Below are 21,076 nucleotides of genomic sequence, written 5' to 3'. Positions count from 1 at the left end.
TCAGGCGCGATCCGGCGCTTTTGACTAAAACCGGATCCGTCGAAATGCAATGCCGGATCCGGTTTCCCCCCCATTGACTTGCATTAGAGCCGGATCGAGCCGGATGGCCATGCGTTTCATCCGATTTTCGCCGGATCCGGCAATGTGACGCGATCCGGCGTCTGGAAAAAACGGTGACTGTAACGTTTTTTGTATCCGTCGAAAAAGCCGGACACGCCGGATCCGGCGTGTCCGGCTTTTTCATACAATGAAAGCCTATGAGCGCCGCAATGCGCCGGATCCGGTTTTTTTGGTCTGAGCATGCTCAGTAGCTCTGCCCACAGGACATATATAAAAGCAAGACAATGGGACCCTCAGCCACACCCAACATGCCACCCAAGCCAAGAACCAGGAGCAGGAGAAGGCAGCAGACATCTGCAGCAGCAGCACCATCAGCACCACCCCAAATGGAGCAGCATGCTGAACAACGGGAGGGGAGTCCAGCAGCAGATGAGAGACGGTAATTATCAAATCCCCCATTCCTCCAAACTAGGGCTATGGAATATCAAGATATTCATTGGCCCTTTGTTTCTCTTTATTCAACAGCCGCCCAATAGATGCAGCAGCAGCAGCAGCAATGGCAGCAGCAGAAACACCACCCACAGCCATGGAGTCTGGCCATGAGGAAGACAGCACATCTTCTGGGAGCCCTCCCTCGCATCGTCAGCGTTTGACGGTAAGTTTTTATTTCCAAAATCCATCATCTCTGTAATATATGTGTATTCATTGCCTTTTATTTCAAAACAGGAATCACAAGATGAAGAGGAGCTCCCAGAAGAAGAAGGAAGGGGTGGACAGACACTTGGAGTGGGCTCACAATTGGTAAGTTTTTTGCATCAAACGCAGAAACACAACATCACACTACACACAACACATAGAAAACAATGTTCTGCAGACCACACACAGCAAACAAATGCCTACATCCAAAGACATAACATTTTTTGTTTTCTTCTCTAGTCTTCCCAATCTGGTGCTCGGCCAAGAGGTCCTCGCAGTGCCTCCCAGGGTCGTCGGCGGCAGCAACGCGGCGGTCACCAGCGTGTAAGTATAAATATTTTTGCTTTGTTTTTTTTGCACTTTTTATTTCATTTCTTTTGTGGAGGCTAATTATGTTATTTTTGTCTTTTTCTTTAACAGCCTTCACAGCGTGCTCCCGACTCTGACGGTGAGGATGGAGGGATTGATGTCGACCGCCTCATCGATCTCGTCAGAGAAAGGGAGCCGCTCTGGAATATGGCTGACCGACGCCACGCTGACCTGATCGTTACCCGACGACTCTGGGAGGAAATCTGTTCGCTCCTTGTGGACCGCTGGGAGGACCTCGAAGCTCGGGCCCAGATTAAAGAGCGTAAGTATATACAGTACCGGTTGCTTGATTTAAACCTGTGTTTCCCGAACTCCAGTCCTCGTGGTCCCCACGGATCATGTGTTCAGGATTTCTATTTACTTTGGAAATCCTGAAAACATGACCCCTGGGGACCATGAGGACTGGAGTTTGGGAAACACTGATGTTGTATACTAACTACTTTGTCCTTTCTCGTTTCAGGGGAGAGAATTGTGAAGCGGTGGCGGTCTGTGAGGGATCGTTTCAAGGAGTTCAATAAAGAGATGCGGGCCCCGAGTGGATCTGGAGGACGCAGGAGCAAGTACAAGTACGCACGAGCCCTGTCGTTCCTCGGAGAGACAATGCTCACCAGAAGGTAAATATTACACACCACATGTGACAAAAAAATGTTTAGATGTAACTTTTTTTTTTCAGCCAGGGCCATACCATGTCACTATTTTAATTGTTTTTTTTTTCTCTTTATTCCACAGCACGGTGAGCAGCACTCGGGAGCCTGCACGATTGGACCCTTCTGAGGCGATCCCTGAGGAGACCGGCACCGAGGGAGACTTCGACCACCCCGGTACATCTGCACCTTCCCAGCCTTCCCACACATTCGACCCATCAGTCCCATCCACCAGCACAGGAGCATCGTGGCCGCCTACATTACATGAAGCTGCTGGTGAGGAGATCGCTTTCCCTTTACCCCACCCTTCTGCCCCTGCCACCTCTAGTACACCTGCGGGTACTGGGCGGCAGCGGCAGAGGGGTCAGGAAAAGACTTATGCGCCAGAGTTCTTGCATCTGAATGCATCTTTCCAGAACTGTCTAAAAGTCTTGTCAGAGCAAATCTCCGCAGGCTATCAGCAGATCAACTCCAGCATTCTGGAGGTGAAGACACTTCTGCAAACCATGCATTCAGAAGCAAGATCTTCGCCAAACCACACCTTTTTCAGGTCTGTTGTGGAGCGCATGGAAACGCTCTCTCCTGCCCAGCAGATGCATGTAATGCATTCATGCCACGCTGCTCTCCAGCAAGTTACCTCCCAACCTCCTCCTCCCACCACAGTAGTTCCTCCACCTGCACCCCCTCCAGCCACTTTCCATCCTCCCCCTCCTATTACATCTACACCCCCTCCAGCCACTTTCCATCCTCCCCCTCCTATTACATCTACACCCCCTCCAGCCACTTTCCATCCTCCCCCTCCTATTACATACCATCCACCTCCCCAGCACCATCCACCTCCCCAGCACCATCCACCTCCCCAGCACCATCAAGCTCCACAGCACCAGCAACCTCCCCAGTACCAGCAACCTCCCCAGTACCAGAAACCTCCCCAGTACCAGCAACCTCCCCAGTACCTGCAAACTCCCCAGTACCAGCAACCTCCCCAGTACCAGACATCTCCCCACTTCCAGCAACCTGCCCCGTACCAGACATCTCCCCACTTCCAGCAACCTGCCCCGTACCAGACATCTCCCCACTTCCAGCAACCTGCCCCGTACCAAACTCCTTCCCCATACAACTTGCCATCAACATCATCTGCTCCTACAGTCCCTGCCCAACCCTCCACTCCACCACCCACCACCTCTTCTGCTTCCCACATGTCCAACCATTCTGTAGTTTTTTCCACACCTTCACCTCTAACTGTTCCTTCCCCACCACGATCCCAGTCCTCTCTCCACACTCCCAGTGTCGAAGTGTCCCGCAGCCCCTACAGCAGTATTTCCACCACACACTACACAGATTTATAATGTGTGTATTTAAATAAAAATGACCAGTTTTATGGTTTCAGTTTTATAGTTTCAAAGCTTTATTAAACAAGTTTATTAAAATTTTAAAAAAGTTTACTAAAAAAAACATTTTTCAATAAAAGTTAAATTATTTTACACTGGTTGTCATTTCTTTCTGCGGCGAAAAAGGTTAAATACAGGGTATTTAAAAGGTGAAATGGTATTCAAAACTAGGTATATAACTGTGGGTAAATTTTAGCTTTTTGCCACAGTTGTGTTCCTGGTTGTGTTTGAAGCAAAGTATTTCACCTAAAAAGTTGTGTTTATTGTTGGTGATTTCCTAACAATGTACACAACTTTTGTTAAAAGGTGAAATACTTTGCATAAAACACAACCAGGTACACACCTGTGGCCTAAAGCTAAAAATAGTAAGACCATGACAAGATAGCCAACTTTGGTTGGCAAAGGTATATACTGTTGGTACAGAAGGTACACAAGTTTGGTTGGGCACAAATCTTTCACACTCTGTCATCCTGCCAGTGTACTCTGCCTTGAGGTGACATAAAGTATAGTGCAAAATTGTCCCTCATTACTGAAACCGTCACAGAACTTCTAGTGGTAATGTCATGGTAATCTTGCAAGGTGGTTTCTTCAGAGGTGTCCTCAATGGAAATGGGTTCCTTGCAGATAACAAAATTGTGGAGTACCACGCACGCTTTGATCACCTCGTCCACAGTTTCTGTCTTGAGGTTGATCGCAGTCAATAGGACCCGCCATTTGGCTGTCAGAATACCAAAGGTACATTCAACCATTCTTCTTGCTCTTGTGAGGCGGTAATTAAAAATGCGTTTTGGTCTTGTCAATCCTCTGCTAGAGTACGGTTTCAAAAGGTGTTCTGACAGCTGGAAGGCTTCATCCCCTACACAGACAAATGGCATAGGTGGACCAGATGTTTGCGGCAGTGGTCTAGGTGGTGGGAACTGGAAGGTGTTTCCATACAGTTTACGCCCCATGGCAGACAGTTTGAAAACTTGAGAGTCATTGGAGCGGCCATAGGCCCCAATATCAACCGCAATAAATTTGTATTCCGCGTCAGCGATGGCCATGAGGACAATTGAAAAATATTTCTTGTAATTGAAATATTCTGATCCCGATCCAGCTGGCTTTACAATGCGGATATGTTTCCCGTCCACAGCGCCCAAGCAGTTGGGAAACTGACATATCTGTTGAAACTTGTCAGCAATTTCAATCCACCTCTCTGTTGTGGGCTCTGGTAAAAACTCTTCAGCTAAGGAGTCCCACAGTGCACGGCATGTGTATTTCACTATTCCAGATATGGTGGAAATCCCGAGTCTGTACTGGAAATGCAGTGACGAAAGGGATTCTCCAGTTGCAAGAAATCTGTGGGGAATTAAAAAACAATCAATTAGTTTTAAATCACAGCATTACATACCAAAACTCAGCTATAACACTTGGAGATACAAACTACCACCAACAAGATTGCAGTGAAAGTGTGCTCTGATGCGATCACATCCAATAAATGTGGCTTACCTTAAAGTCACCATCAGACGCTCTGTGGGTGAAACAGAGAAGCGGCAATAGGTGTCCGCTTTTCTTATGAGGTGTGCAATGCGCTCCACCAAGTAATCAAAATTCTCCATTTTCATCCTAACATATCCAAAAAATTTATCCGGGTTTCGTCGAAGGTCCATGCAGAGTGTAGAATAGACCCCACGCGTCATTCTCTTGGCTGTGATGGGGTGGATCCACAAACGTCGTCTACGATGCCTGATGCGCTGCTGTCTCGCTCTCTCCTTCTCCAGAACAATCACCCTCAAACGATTCGCCTCCGCTATAAAATCCGCCAAATTCTTCAAAATATTTCCAATGACAACATCCATCTTCGCCAGTAACTTGCTCTTCTCTCCAACCTGCACTTTCTCCTCTACAACCTGTCAAAGAAGGGCTGTAGGAACATGCTATATATAGTTTTCCAGTAGCCAATCCCGTTCGGAAGGCCACAAGGGTCAATTTTAAAAACCGGATCCGGCGTAATCCGTCGAAAAACGGATAGAAAAACGGATGAACCGGATGAGACGGATCCGGTATTGTCTGTCAAGAACAAGACGGATCCGGCAGAAAACCGGATCCGTCACATCCGGTTTTACTAAACATTTGCCGGATCCGGCGTTCCGGCACGACGCCGGATCGCGCCTGACACCGAAAACCTGAAGTGTGAAAGTAGCCTAAGAAACCCAGTATGTCTGTGCCTGGGGGTCACTGTGAGGAGGGTGGGATTATATAGAGCAGGAAATCTGTGTCTCTCCCTCTTTCTTGCACAGGATGAACAGGAGGAAGCATGTCTGCAGTGTCAGGGAGGATAATACTGGGGTTATCACCTCACATTACAGATGATAGGAGCACATTCACCTCAGACATCATGTACTAGTGTAGTATCAGCTCCTACATTATGTATGGGACCAATATTACCTCAGCAATTCATGCAGCTGCCATGTCCCTCATGTGCCTGCTGCATTTTCCTCACAGACTGTGAGCTTCCGTGTGACCTCCCTGCAGACATGTTTGATATACTACTCTGCATTCACCTCAGACATTGTGTAGTGTGTACTTGTGTAGTATCAGCGACTACATCATATCTGGGATCAAGATTACCTCAGCAATTCATGTAGCTGCCATGTTCCCTCACTTATTGCAGAGGCAGCTTTTGTGTGACCTCCCTGCAGACATTTCTGATCTACCACATTACTGCTGTATTATACAGAGTCTCCATGAGTTCTGGGTTTATGTATGATAGGACAGAGCAGGGACACAGTGTCTGCCATTACTATGGTGGAGCTGGGCAGTCCCATGTATTAGAGACACTGGTGAGAGGAGCAGTCGGGGGATGGTATATGTATGATGGGAGGCTGCACTTCATGTCAGTGCACTGTATACTGACCCTGCTGTGTGCGGATTATCCCCCCTTCCCAGTTATGGAGTCTGATGATCTGTATGTGGCCTCATCTCTGTTACATACTGCGAGGCTGTGTGTGCAGATCCTGTGTAACCAGGTTACTCACTATATATGTGGTGTATGTGTAAAGGCTCTATTCCTGTGCTGTATACTTCACCTGTACCACAGGCCTGTATACATGATATCACTCCTCACTCTGCTATATACGGATCATGCTGGGTACAGACATCCTGTGTCTCCAGGTCATTTTCCTGGCTGTACATATAATATGGACATGACTTCCAGCTTAGTGCTTGATTTCTGTAGCTATTGCTGCTGTTAGTCCTCCCCCTCGTATACTGCATGATCAGAGTATACCCACCAAGAGCTTATTTCATATTACCTAAGATGGTGGATAGAACAGGCCTGAATGGATTATGTTTTATCATGTGTAAAATAAATAATCGGGGAGTAACTCAGCACTTGGCGGGCAGTGAGTGGGCACTAATAACTCAGCACATGGCGGGCAGTGAGTGGGCACTAATAACTCAGCACCTGGCGGGCAATGAGTGGGCACTAATAACTCAGCACATGGCGGGCAGTGAGTGGGCACTAATAACTCAGCACATGGCGGGCGGTGAGTGGGCACTAATAACTCCACACATGGCGGGCAGTGAGTGGGCACTAATAACTCAGCACATGGCGGGCAGTGAGTGGGCACTAATAACTCAGCACATGGCGGGCAGTGAGTGGGCACTAATAACTCCACACATGGCGGGCAGTGAGTGGGCACTAATAACTCCACACATGGCGGGCACTGAGTGGGCACTAATAACTCCGCACATGGCGGGCAGTGAGTGGGCACTAATAACTCAGCACATGGCGGGCAGTGAGTGGGCACTAATAACTCAGCACATGGCGGGCAGTGAGTGGGCACTAATAACTCAGCACATGGCGGGCAGTGAGTGGGCACTAATAACTCAGCACATGGCAGGCAGTGAGTGGGCAGTAATAACTCAGCACATGGCGGGCGGTGAGTGGGCACTAATAACTCCACACATGGCGGGCACTGAGTGGGCACTAATAACTCCGCACATGGCGGGCAGTGAGTGGGCACTAATAACTCAGCACATGGCGGGCAGTGAGGGGGCACTAATAACTCAGCACATGGCGGGCAGTGAGTGGGCACTAATAACTCCACACATGGCGGGCACTGAGTGGGCACTAATAACTCCGCACATGGCGGGCAGTGAGTGGGCACTAATAACTCAGCACATGGCGAGCAGTGAGTGGGCACTAATAACTCAGCACATGGCGGGCAGTGAGTGGGCACTAATAACTACGCACATGGCGGGCAGTGAGGGGGCACTAATAACTCCGCACATGGTGGGCAGTGAGTGGGCACTAATAACTCAGCACATGGCGGGCAGTGAGTGGGCACTAATAACTCCGCACATGGCGGGCAGTGAGTGGGCACTAATAACTCCGCACATGGTGGGCAGTGAGTGGGCACTAATAACTCCGCACATGGCGGGCAGTGAGTGGGCACTAATAACTCCGCACATGGCGGGCAGTGAGTGGGCACTAATAACTCAGCACATGGCGGGCAGTGAGTGGGCACTAATAACTCCACACATGGCGGGCAGTGAGTGGGCACTAATAACTCAGCACATGGCGGGCAGTGAGTGGGCACTAATAACTCAGCACATGGCGGGCAGTGAGTGGGCAGTAATAACTCAGCACATGGCGGGCAGTGAGTGGGCACTAATAACTCCACACATGGCGGGCAGTGAGTGGGCACTAATAACTCCACACATGGCGGGCAGTGAGTGGGCACTAATAACTCAGCACATGGCGGGCAGTGAGTGGGCACTAATAACTCAGCATATGGCGGGCAGTGAGTGGGCACTAATAACTCAGCACATGGCAGGCAGTGAGTGGGCAGTAATAACTCAGCACATGGCGGGCGGTGAGTGGGCACTAATAACTCCACACATGGCGGGCACTGAGTGGGCACTAATAACTCCGCACATGGCGGGCAGTGAGTGGGCACTTATAACTCAGCACATGGCGGGCAGTGAGTGGGCACTAATAACTCAGCACATGGCGGGTAGTGAGTGGGCACTAATAACTCCACACATGGCGGGCACTGAGTGGGCACTAATAACTCCGCACATGGCGGGCAGTGAGTGGGCACTAATAACTCAGCACATGGCGGGCAGTGAGTGGGCACTAATAACTCAGCACATGGCGGGCAGTGAGTGGGCACTAATAACTCAGCACATGGCGGGCAGTGAGTGGGCACTAATTACTCAGCACATGGCGGGCAGTGAGTGGGCACTAATAACTCAGCACATGGCGGGCAGTGAGTGGGCACTAATAACTCAGCACATGGCGGGCACTGAGTGGGCACTATTAACTCAGCACATGGCGAGCAGTGAGTGGGCACTAATAACTCAGCACATGGCGGGCAGTGAGTGGGCACTAATAACTCAGCACATGGCGAGCAGTGAGTGGGAAAAATAACTCCGCACATGGCGGGCAGTGAGTGGGCACTAATAACTCCGCACATGGCGGGCAGTGAGGGGGCACTAATAACTCCGCACATGGCGGGCAGTGAGTGGGCACTAATAACTCCGCACATGGCGGACAGTGAGTGGGCACTAATAACTCCGCACATGGCGGGCAGTGAGTGGGCACTAATAACTCAGCACATGGCGGGCAGTGAGTGGGCACTAATAACTCAGCACATTGCGGGCAATGAGTGGGAACTAATAACTCAGCACATGGCGGGCAGTGAGTGGGCACTAATAACTCAGCACATGGCAGGCAGTGAGTGGGCAGTAATAACTCAGCACATGGCAGGCAGTGAGTGGGCACTAATAACTCAGCACATGGCGGGCACTGAGTGGGCACTAATAACTCAGCACATGGCGAGCAGTGACTGGGCACTAATAACTCAGCACATGGCGGGCAGTGAGTGGGCACTAATAACTCAGCACATGGCGAGCAGTGAGTGGGCACTAATAACTCAGCACATGGCGGGCAGTGAGTGGGCACTAATAACTCCGCACATGGCGGGCAGTGAGGGGGCACTAATAACTCCGCACATGGTGGGCAGTGAGTGGGCACTAATAACTCAGCACATGGCGGGCAGTGAGTGGGCACTAATAACTCCGCACATGGCGGGCAGTGAGTGGGCACTAATAACTCCGCACATGGCGGGCAGTGAGTGGGCACTAATAACTCAGCACATGGCGGGCAGTGAGTGGGCACTAATAACTCCACACATGGCGGGCAGTGAGTGGGCACTAATAACTCAGCACATGGCGGGCAGTGAGTGGGCACTAATAACTCAGCACATGGCGGACAGTGAGTGGGCACTAATAACTCCGCACATGGCGGGCACTGAGTGGGCACTAATAACTCAGCACATGGCGGGCAGTGAGTGGGCACTAATAACTCAGCACATTGCGGGCAATGAGTGGGAACTAATAACTCAGCACATGGCGGGCAGTGAGTGGGCACTAATAACTCAGCACATGGCAGGCAGTGAGTGGGCAGTAATAACTCAGCACATGGCAGGCAGTGAGTGGGCACTAATAACTCAGCACATGGCGGGCACTGAGTGGGCACTAATAACTCAGCACATGGCGAGCAGTGACTGGGCACTAATAACTCAGCACATGGCGGGCAGTGAGTGGGCACTAATAACTCAGCACATGGCGAGCAGTGAGTGGGCACTAATAACTCAGCACATGGCGGGCAGTGAGTGGGCACTAATAACTCCGCACATGGCGGGCAGTGAGGGGGCACTAATAACTCCGCACATGGTGGGCAGTGAGTGGGCACTAATAACTCAGCACATGGCGGGCAGTGAGTGGGCACTAATAACTCCGCACATGGCGGGCAGTGAGTGGGCACTAATAACTCCGCACATGGCGGGCAGTGAGTGGGCACTAATAACTCAGCACATGGCGGGCAGTGAGTGGGCACTAATAACTCCACACATGGCGGGCAGTGAGTGGGCACTAATAACTCAGCACATGGCGGGCAGTGAGTGGGCACTAATAACTCAGCACATGGCGGGCAGTGAGTGGGCAGTAATAACTCAGCACATGGCGGGCAGTGAGTGGGCACTAATAACTCCACACATGGCGGGCAGTGAGTGGGCACTAATAACTCAACACATGGCGGGAAGTGAGTGGGCAGTAATAACTCAGCACTTGGTGGGCAGTGAGTGGGCACTAATAACTCCACACATGGCGGGCAGTGAGTGGGCACTAATAACTCAGCACATGGCGGGCAGTGAGTGGGCACTAATAACTCAGCACATGGCGGGCAGTGAGTGGGCACTAATAACTCCACACATGGCGGGCACTGAGTGGGCACTAATAACTCAGCACATGGCGGGCAGTGAGTGGGCACTAATAACTCAGCACATGGCGGGCAGTGAGTGGGCACTAATAACTCAGTACATGGCGGGCAGTGAGTGGGCACTAATAACTCAGCACATGGCGGGCAGTGAGTGGGCACTAGTAACTCAGCACATGGCGGGCAGTGAGTGGGCAGTAATAACTCAGCACATGGCGGGCAGTGAGTGGGCAGTAATAACTCAGCACATGGCAGGCAATGAGTGGGCACTAATAACTCAGCACATGGCGAGCAGTGAGTGGGCACTAATAACTCAGCACATGGCGGGCAGTGAGTGGGCACTAATAACTCAGCACATGGCGAGCAGTGAGTGGGCACTAATAACTCAGCACATGGCGGGCAGTGAGTGGGCACTAATAACTCGGCACATGGCGGGCAGTGAGTGGGCACTAATAACTCCGCACATGGCGGGCAGTGAGTGGGCACTAATAACTCCGCACATGGCGGGCAGTGAGTGGGCACTAATAACTCCACACATGGCGGGCAGTGAGTGGGCACTAATAACTCAGCACATGGCGGGCAGTGAGTGGGCACTAATAACTCAGCACATGGCGGGCAGTGAGTGGGCAGTAATAACTCAGCACATGGCGGGCAGTGAGTGGGCACTAATAACTCCACAAATGGCGGGCAGTGAGTGGGCACTAATAACTCCACACATGGCGGGAAGTGAGGGGGCAGTAATAACTCAGGACATGGCGGGCAGTGAGAGGGCACTAATAACTCCGCACATGGCGGGCAGTGAGTGGGCACTAATAACTCCACACATGGCGGGCAGTGAGTGGGCACTAATAACTCAGCACATGGCGGGCAGTGAGTGGGCACTAATAACTCAGCACATGGCGGGCAGTGAGTGGGCACTAATAACTCAGCACATGGGGGGCAGTGAGTGGGCAGTAATAACTCAGCACATGGCGGGCAGTGAGGGGGCACTAATAACTCAGCACATGGCGGGCAGTGAGTGGGCACTAATAACTCAGCACATGGTGGGTAGTGAGTGGGCACTAATAACTCAGCACATGGCGGGCAGTGAGTGGGCACTAATAACTCAGCACATGGCGGGCAGTGAGTTGGCACTAATAATTCAGCACATGGCGGGCAGTGAGTGGCCACTAATAACTCAGCACATGGCGGGCAGTTAGTGGGCACTAATAACTCAGCACATGGTGGGCAGTGAGTGGGCACTAATAACTCAGCACATGGCGGGCAGTGAGTGGGCACTAATAACTCCGCACATGGCGGGCAGTGAGTGGGCACTAATAACTCCGCACATGGCGGGCAGTGAGTGGGCACTAATAACTCAGCACATGGCGGGCAGTGAGTGGGCACTAATAACTCCACACATGGCGGGCAGTGAGTGGGCACTAATAACTCAGCACATTGCGGGCAGTGAGTGGGCACTAATAACTCAGCACATGGCGGGCAGTGAGTGGGCAGTAATAACTCAGCACATGGCGGGCAGTGAGTGGGCACTAATAACTCCACACATGGCGGGCAGTGAGTGGGCACTAATAACTCCACACATGGCGGGAAGTGAGTGGGCACTAATAACTCCGCACATGGTGGGCAGTGAGTGGGCACTAATAACTCCACACATGGCGGGCAGTGAGTGGGCACTAATAACTCAGCACATGGCGGGCAGTGAGGGGGCACTAATAACTCAGCACATGGCGGGCAGTGAGTGGGCACTAATAACTCAGCACATGGCGGGCAGTGAGTGGGCAGTAATAATTCAGCACATGGCGGGCAGTGAGTGGGCAGTAATAACTCAGCACATGGCGGGCAGTGAGTGGGCACTAATAACTCAGCACATGGCGGGCAGTGAGTGGGCACTAATAACTCAGCACATGGCGGGCAGTGAGTGGGCACTAATAACTCAGCACATGGCGGGCAGTGAGTGGGCACTAATAACTCAGCACATGGCGGGCAGTGAGTGGGCACTAATAACTCAGCACATGGCGGGCAGTGAGTGGGCACTAATAACACAGCACATGGCGGGCAGTGAGTGGGCAGTAATAACTCAGCAGATGGCGGGCAGTGAGTGGGCACTAATAACTCAGCACATGGCGGGCAGTGAGTGGGCACTAATAACTCAGCACATGGCGGGCAGTGAGTGGGCACTCCTAGTGTGAGGCTGCACATTGCTCTGGAGGACACCTCATGGGTCCAGTTTTCAGCCCTGTCTCTCGTCTATTGTAATTGTATGTAGTAGAGTGACTGGGATACAGAACTTGCAGTTTTCTGCTCACACACCTATGGCTGCAGGCAGCTTATATTAGACCTACATATTTCTTACCATTTATGCGCAGCTTGTGATTACAGTCTGTCTGTAACAGCTGTAGAGGAGCAGGCGGCTTCTCATTTATTGTTACAGCATTTAACACAGCATTGCCCATCTCTGCCTATTCCTGGACCTTACGATGGGATATTTTCCATTATTAACCTGTTGTATACCTTGGTTGTAAACCTGCGTGGTTTTCACCCTCACTTATCCCACATTTTGTGCGGTTGGAGGGGTCCTTGAAGTTGGTTAAATATGGTCTGGGGGATCCATTGGGATATGGTTTCCTCCTTTTGGAATTCAACATGGTTCTGGATCTGGTGAAAGGTGGAGGGGAGTTTCGGCAAGGGTTTGTCGGATCCCCAGGAAGTTCAAGTGAACATTGGAACCCTTGTGGTTATGGTGCTCGCGAGCTGGTGGGGTAACGGCTGGGAGTAATTGTTGGTACATTTTATGTTCACTTTATGTTTGGTAATCACCAGATTTTTGGGAGCTTCAAGGACTCCTATCAGCGTGTTAATATTATTCATGCTTTGATGTTTTATGGTATGTTTGTTTTAATAAAGGCATTAATAATAATTAAAAAAAAAAAAAAAAAAAAGGATCGATGTATACCCACCAAGTGCTTATTTTATATTACTTAAGATGGCGGATAGCACAGGCCTGAGTGGATTACCTGGAGCCTCATGGCTGGGTGGGTCCTTGAAGTTGGTTAGAAATTGGTCTGGGGGATCCATTGGGATATGGATTCCTCTTTTTGGAAGTTAATATGGTTCTGGACCTGGTGAAAGGTGGAGGGGAGTTTTGGCATGAATTTGTTGGATCCCCAGGAAATTCTAGTGAACATTGGAACCCTTGTGGTTATGGTGCTCCTGAGCTAGTGGGGTAATGGCTGGGAGTAATTGTTGGTACATTTTATGTTTGGTAATCACCAGATTTGGGAGCTTCAAGGACTCCCCCCAGCGTGTTAATGTTATTTATGTTTTGATGTTTATTTTATGTTTATTTTAATAAGAACATGAACTAAAATTTAAACAAAAACAAAAAAAACAAAACAGTTATTTGTTTTCCTTTTAGTGGGTCCTTGAAGTTATTTATAAATTGGTCAGCAGGGGTAACCATATTAAGTATGGACCTCTGGGGTGGGGATCTTGGAGTTGACGCTGAATCAGCGAAAAGGAATTGAAAGTTAAAATTCCGGACAGTTAAAAATTGTTTCGGTGTATCTGGCTTTTGGTTACGGCTCTGGTGGGGTTTTACCCGGGAGCTTTTGGTGGTTGGACTTCCCGGAATGGGATGTTTGGTGCCCTCGAGCTGGTGGTTTACGGCTGAGGGTAACATGGAGTTTTAAGTTCTTGTGTTTCTGCCAAATATTTAGCCAGAATTTTTTGGGGCTCCAAGAACCCCCCCCAGGTCGTATAAGATTGTGTATTTAATACTTATTGTAAATGTTTATGTTATTTGTTAATAAACTGGCCGCTGACTCCTCTGGGTTTGGAAGGGTAACCATTTCAGGTATGGCACCCTGGTTTTGAGGGGTAATCATCTCAGGTATGGCCCCCTGGTGTGGAGGGTTACCATCTCGTGTATGGCCCCCTGGTATGTAGGGGTGACCATTACGGTATGGCACCCTGGTCTCCAGAAGCATTTATATTTTATAGGACCCTGTTAGGGTAAAGTCCCTGGGGTCATGGCAATCATATTTTGCATGCCTACAGAATAAATTGGCTCCTCTGAGCCAGGAACTGTGGCTGGAGGGGAGAAGAGAACAAGGTAGGCATGCTTTTTAATACAATCTATAGCTTCAAGGACCCGCTCTCTTTTTTCATATGACTTGAGAATGATGAGGCACGGTTTTGACTGTTTATATTGACCAAACAATGATTCTTTCCATGTTTCTTTCAAGGTTGTTGTCTGGACAATGCAGTTATCTAGTGCATGAAACTGAAGCGCAATGTACCTAATCTGTGTGCCCTTGAGTCAGTGGGAGTGACTAAGGGTAAAGTAATCAAGTGCATTAACATGAAGGGCAATATGCCTATTACCGATGCCCTTGAGCTGGTGGGAGCGGCTAAGGGTATAATCTAGTGCATTAACACAAAGGGCAGTATGCCTACTCCCAGTGCCCTTGAGCCAGTGGGAGCGGCTAAGGGTAAAGTAATCAAGTGCATTAGCACGAAGGGCATTATGCCTATTCCCAATGCCTTTGACCCAGTTGGAGAGGTCAACAGTTAATGTTATCAAGTGCATGAAAAACAATTAGCAATGGCGTGGCAGGGTTATTAATATTGCCTTTGTAGACTTTTTCTGCTTTAGGTTTATTTAAATTACTACTTGTTGATGTTATATTGTGTATAGTTTTTAATTACTCCCTATTTATAATATCTTTCTATTGATATGTTCATCACTTTTCGGGTAGTGATAGTAAGTGGGTTTCAGAAATTTTACTGCACAGCTACTGTAAATAATGGTGGTTTCTAGAACTAAAATCTGTGAATTGGTGAATTATTAGAGCTGGCTGCAATACGTGCGGTATAATAATTTTCTGAGGCATGACAGATGTCATTATACAGGTATTCACATTGTGGCTACGACCTTAATTATGGTTTACTTTCCACATTCCCCATTATGGGATCCTCATTGCAGGATGTTTAGCAACTGTTATTGTGCAGTAGTTACCGTATTATCAATCATAACTTGGTAGCATGGCATTGATAAAATTAATCTGTCGGAGCTCTGGAATTTTATTTATATTTTTTACTTGTATGCACAGTCTTTCCATAGCATGTAGAAATGGTTGATGGCTTTGTTAGGCATGGTTGATGGGGGTCAAGTCCATTTAAGGTGTCAAATGGCCTCTCTGGTGGCGGTTTAGGAGTCAGGCAAGTTAAGGTGGACTCATTTTAACTAATAGAGGATGTAAAACCTCATGGTGGTGAAGAGGCTCGGCTTTGGTGGCCAGCCTCAAGGCTGTTGTAATGGTAACGTCAATCAGGGCGGGTACAGTGACAGTGGTTAAGCACAGGAGTGAGGATAATAGGGTCATTGGTGCCCTGAAAGTTTACTGGCTCTGCTTGAATGGCAAACCAGTGCGTGCTGCCCCCTTATGGCTGTCTGGCCAGGTTCTGTATGTCAGACAGCTGGGGATATCACAGTACTTGTGAATCCCAATGTACTAGTACTTCACCTGACTCCTACTGTGATTGTTTTAATCCTGTGATTTAAATAAATCTGTGGCCATTTTGACAACCAAAATAATGTGTTGTGTATTTATTCTAGTGCCTAGGTTTACTGTAGTTATGGTGGTTTTAAGATGGAGTGGGGGTCCGTCCCATATCCATAAGTCATCACCCTGCAAGTTTGATGCCTGTTACACAGTCAATAAGCATGCAGGGATTGCCTGTGATAAACTTCAATGCCATAGCCACCTTGGCATTGTGGCATTACTGTGATTGGTTGGCTGTGTGACATCATCAGGGGTTATAACAGAAGAGGCACCACGCAGCTCATCACACTGAAAACATTGTAATGCTCTGTGACAGTTCGTATTAGAATCTATTTCCCTCATATTTTCTTTTTGTGGGAGAAAAAAATTAATATATTGTATTGTCCTTCGAGTATTACATGCTGTGTGGTACTATATAATTCTCAAAAAAGTGTTTATTCTTTATTGATTAAATTACTCACCTATACAGTTTTCCATGGTCTGGGGTACATTTTTGTGATATATAACACTCAAACAAAGTGTTAAAACAATTTGCTGGGTTAAATTTCACACCCATGCAGTATTCCATGGTCTGGGGTTCATTTCTATGATATGTAACACTCCAAAACAGCATTAAAAATTGTGTTGTTTTCAATTTCTCAGCCATACCAAATTTCTGGGTCTAGGGTAAATTTCTGTGTTATTTAACCCTCCAAAAGACCTTTCCAATAATGTATCTGGATTCACTTACTCATCCATAGAGTACAACATGTTCTGAGGTATATTTAGTTGGTATCTAACCCTTCCAAAAATTGATCAAAAATGTATTGGTATTATATTGCTCATCCTTAGAGCATTACGTCTTCTTTCATTGGTATCTAGATCTTCAAAAAAATGTAAAAAAATGTATTTTTATTATATTGCTCATCCATAGAGTGTTACATCTTCTTGAGTATATTTCAGTGGTATCTAAATCTCAAAAAATTTGTTAAAAAATTTGTCGGTATTATATCGCTCATCCACATAGTATTATGCATTCTTGAGTACAATTTGGTGGTATATAACCTTCATAAAATAAATAAATATTTATAAGTATTATATTGCTCATTCATAGAGTATTACATCTTCATGTGTACTGTACATTTCGGTGATATAAAGCCTTAAAAACATTGTTCAAAAATTTAAATGTATTCTATTGCTCACCCATATACTATTCCATGGTCTGGTGAAATTTTATGTGATATCTAACCCTTCTAAAAATTGTTTAAAAATGTATTGCTATTATATTTCTCCCCTGTAGAGTATTACATCTTCTTGGGTGCATTTCAGTGGTATGCAACCCTCTAAAAAAATTGTTTTAAAAATGTACCTCTCATCTGTAGTTTTACATGCTCTTGGGAAAAATTTTTTTGTGGTATATAACTCTTCAAAATTTGTTCAAAAATGTATGTGTATTATATTGCTCATCCATAAAGTACTACATGCTCTTCCTTACATTTTGATAGTATATAACCTCCAAGAAAAGAGTTCAAAAATTTATTGGTATTATATTGCTCATGCGTACAGTATTTCATCTTCTTGGGTGCATTTCTGTGGTATCTAAACCTCCAAAAACATGTTGAAAATGTATCTGATTTATAGTGCTCATTCCTAGAGTTTTCCATATTCTTGGGAAGATTTTGGAGATCTATAACCCTAAAAAAGTGTTTAAAAATGTATCAGTATTATATTGCTCTTCAGTAGAGTTTTATTTGCTCTTGGGTAGTTTTCGGTGGTATCTAACCCTCCAAAAAAAATTTTTTTAAATATTTAAAAATGTTTCGGTATCATGTTGCTTATCCATAGAATACTACATGTTTTTGGGTACATTTCATTGGTATATAACCTTCAAAACAAGTTGTCAATTTTTTTCCATATTATGTTACTCATCCATAAAATAATGCATATTCTTGAATACATTTTGGTGGTATATAAAAGACTACAAAAAAGCAGTGAGAAATTTGCCTGGTTTCAGTTACTCATCTGTGCAGCTTTACTCGCTTTCTGTTTCATTTTGGTGTTGTATAAAAATTACCCAAAAAAGTTGAAAAAAGTTTATGGATTCAATGATTCATCCACACACTGTTACGCGCTTCTTGTTACATTTCACTGGTATAATTAGCTCTAAAAACAGCTTTCAAAACTATTTATGGATTCTCTGCTCACAATATTTTAAAGAGGTACAACAGTTGGTGCCTTCAAGATTGTGTGGATGACCCTTCATAAATAGATGAAAAGAAATGGAAGTCACCGCTATCATGTGCTAGGAGGGGTTCTCCATTGGCATGTGAAGAGACAATTGTAAAGATCAAGAAGAATAAAGCATGCCTAGAAAATTGGGAACACCCTGTTTCAGTAAAAAACTAATGCTTTATTTACCAAATACACATGTAGAAACGATGGATGGAAAGCCATTGAAGCAAGGGAGATTAAAGGGGGTAAACACCCCACACGTATCGCCGCACCAACTGTGGTTTCTTCAGGGGAAAATGGTCTCAATGGCTTTCCATCAAATATATTCATCCTCACATCACTGGGTCTGAGCTTTGAGCTTCCTTGTTTTTGCTATTCTGCGAAAATGGTTTGGCATGCGTGCAAGTTATAGCTTATTTGATTTTTCAAATGGTTCAGTTTACTTTTTATACCATTAAGTATAATTTTCTTGATATTGCACTGAACCATTCATGCCTTTCTGCATGTAATCTTTAAATGGCATAGTTTATTTTTTATACCACTAGGTTCACACTTTTTTGATATTGTGGGTTCAGCATTTTTATCCCATTTTCTATATGGTGCTGTGAATAAGTAGAGTAGCATGCATGGTTTTTGATCATGTTGCCTGTGTTTTGTCCATTTGTATCACTCATCATTATTTTGTGTCTTTTGAGCCTTGTCATATTGACCTTCGCTTTGAGAGAATTGCTGTTGGGTTGTTATTGCCTTTATTTCAGGGCATAACTATACTGTGTTTTACAGTTTGCTTTTAATTGTTTTTATTTATTGCTGCGTTCTTTGCTGCATGTGTATTTTATAAATACAGCATTAGTTTTTTTACTGAGTCAGGGTGTTCCCAATTTTCTGGGCATGCTTTTTTCTTCTTGTTTCTTTACAGATGGCCCATCATAAATTACACTGAAATGTCCAATTTTTTTTACATAAAATTTCAATGTTGGTTAACTTAAATTATAATTCATGTTATTATACAGGAAATAATGTTTCTTAACTTTTTTTCATGTAAACTCCAATTTTTTGTTGATTTTGAATGTGTTCATGCCAGTCTCATATTCGAAGCATTAGCGGATGGTGAGATATGGAACTTGAAATTCAAAAGTTCAAAATATTGTTACTTTTTGTTCATCAGTATATTGAGGGTTCTCTAAGCTTTATGTCTTATTATAAAAGTTTTTTTTTTTTATAATACATAATGAAACTATTTATTTGCTCATCATGCAGGAGACCAACAAGACAGGTGTCTTAGAGTTCTATCTCTTAGGATTTCAGGTCAGCCAAGGATTAAGAATTTCACTCTTCTCCTTGTTCCTTGTGGTTTATTGCCTGATATTCTGTGGGAATCTCCTGATCATCACCCTGGTGTCCACCAGCAAGAACCTCCACACTCCAATGTACTTCTTCATCTCACAACTGTCCATCAGTGACATCGTATTACCCACAGATATTGTCCCCTACATGTTCCACATCCTACTGAATAATGGAGAGACGTTTACTTTTATTGGCTGTATCACTCAGTTGTATGTATTTTGTGCTTCAGAAGTTTTTGAATGTTTTCTCCTCGCTGTGATGTCTTATGACAGATATGTGGCCATTTGTAATCCCCTCCATTATACTTATATTATGACAAATGGACATTGTGTGATATTGACCACCATGTGTTGGTTGTTTGCATTTTCTTTTGTTTTGATTTACATTGTAACAACAGCGAAACTCAATTTTTGTGGGCCAAATATCATTGACCATTTTTTCTGTGACCTTGTTCCTTTACTAGAACTCGCCTGTTCTGACACCTTCTTTGTTAATTTGGAGGTTTCTTTACTATGTGTTCCAATCATTATAATTCCAGCCACTATTATTGTTATATCTTACACTTATATTGTTGTATCAGTCTTAAGAATCCCATCCAGTACCGTTAGACAGAAAGCCTTCTCCACCTGTAGCTCCCACCTCACTGTGGTCGCCATATTCTATGGAACTATATTCTGTGTCTATGTTCTCCCATCCCAAGGCCGGACACTGACCATGAGTAAGATCCTATCACTGCTGTATACTGTGTTTACTCCTTTGGTCAACCCAATGATTTATAGTTTGAGAAATGAAGACATTAAAAAACCCATACGGAAAATACTTTATCAGCTAGCACAAAATTTTATAGTGATAATTCATAAAAGGGGGATAGGTCATCTCTAAAGGCATGATAATGATCTTTTTTTTCCTTTTGTGGACTTAATGCCTATGTGGTCTTCAAATTTGAAGATCAATAAAACTGGTGTGATGCAGCGGCTAATAAACTCTATGTTCTAAGCACAATCTTAACAATAATCGTTACATCATGTGGGCAAGATTTCACAAAGCCAAACAGACATGAGTAATATTTTCAAAATTGGTTACACACTGATTCCTTGGTGGACTGTTCTTCGCGTATATCATGGACAATTACCTGCCCATTAATAAAATACCTGCTGACTGAGCAATCAGACTATTAGAAGTTATTCCAAAGTATCCAGACTATAACATAATGATTAACTCTAAAAATTCTATAGAGGACAACATGATATGAAAATGACTTTATAGTCAATAACATGCTACTAGACCACATGCTTAATACTACAGTCGAAACCAGAAGTTTCCATACACTATATAAAAAGACAAATCTGCATGTTTTTCTCAATATCTGACATGAAATCAGAATAAACCTTTCCTGTTTTAGGTCAGTTAGGATTACCATAATTATTAATATTTACCAAATGGCAGAATAATGAGTGAAAATGTTTTAAGGCATTTTTATTACTGCAAAGTCAAAAGTTTACATACACTAAGATTATTGTGTTTTTAACT

General features: G+C 45.6%; 1 protein-coding gene across 1 annotated transcript in view; it reads left to right on the top strand.

The window, feature by feature from the left end:
* LOC141049999 (olfactory receptor 2A12-like) overlaps positions 1 to 20,618 on the top strand; it is a 71,932-nt gene extending 51,314 nt beyond the window's left edge. Inside the window, exon 3 of the mRNA XM_073546838.1 lies at positions 19,460 to 20,618. Within this exon, the coding sequence (XP_073402939.1) occupies positions 19,460 to 20,428 (969 nt within the window). The 3' untranslated portion in view covers positions 20,429 to 20,618. The remainder of the gene's footprint in view (positions 1 to 19,459) is intronic.
* Positions 20,619 to 21,076: the final 458 nt, after the last annotated feature.

Source organism: Dendrobates tinctorius, unplaced genomic scaffold (genome assembly GCF_039654945.1).
Source record: "Dendrobates tinctorius isolate UK_male_01 unplaced genomic scaffold, ASM3965494v1 ptg000151l, whole genome shotgun sequence".
Classification (NCBI taxonomy): Eukaryota; Metazoa; Chordata; class Amphibia; order Anura; family Dendrobatidae; genus Dendrobates; species Dendrobates tinctorius.
The sequence above is the reverse complement of the archived record's forward strand: the minus strand, read 5'-3'. Positions and strand labels throughout refer to the sequence as shown.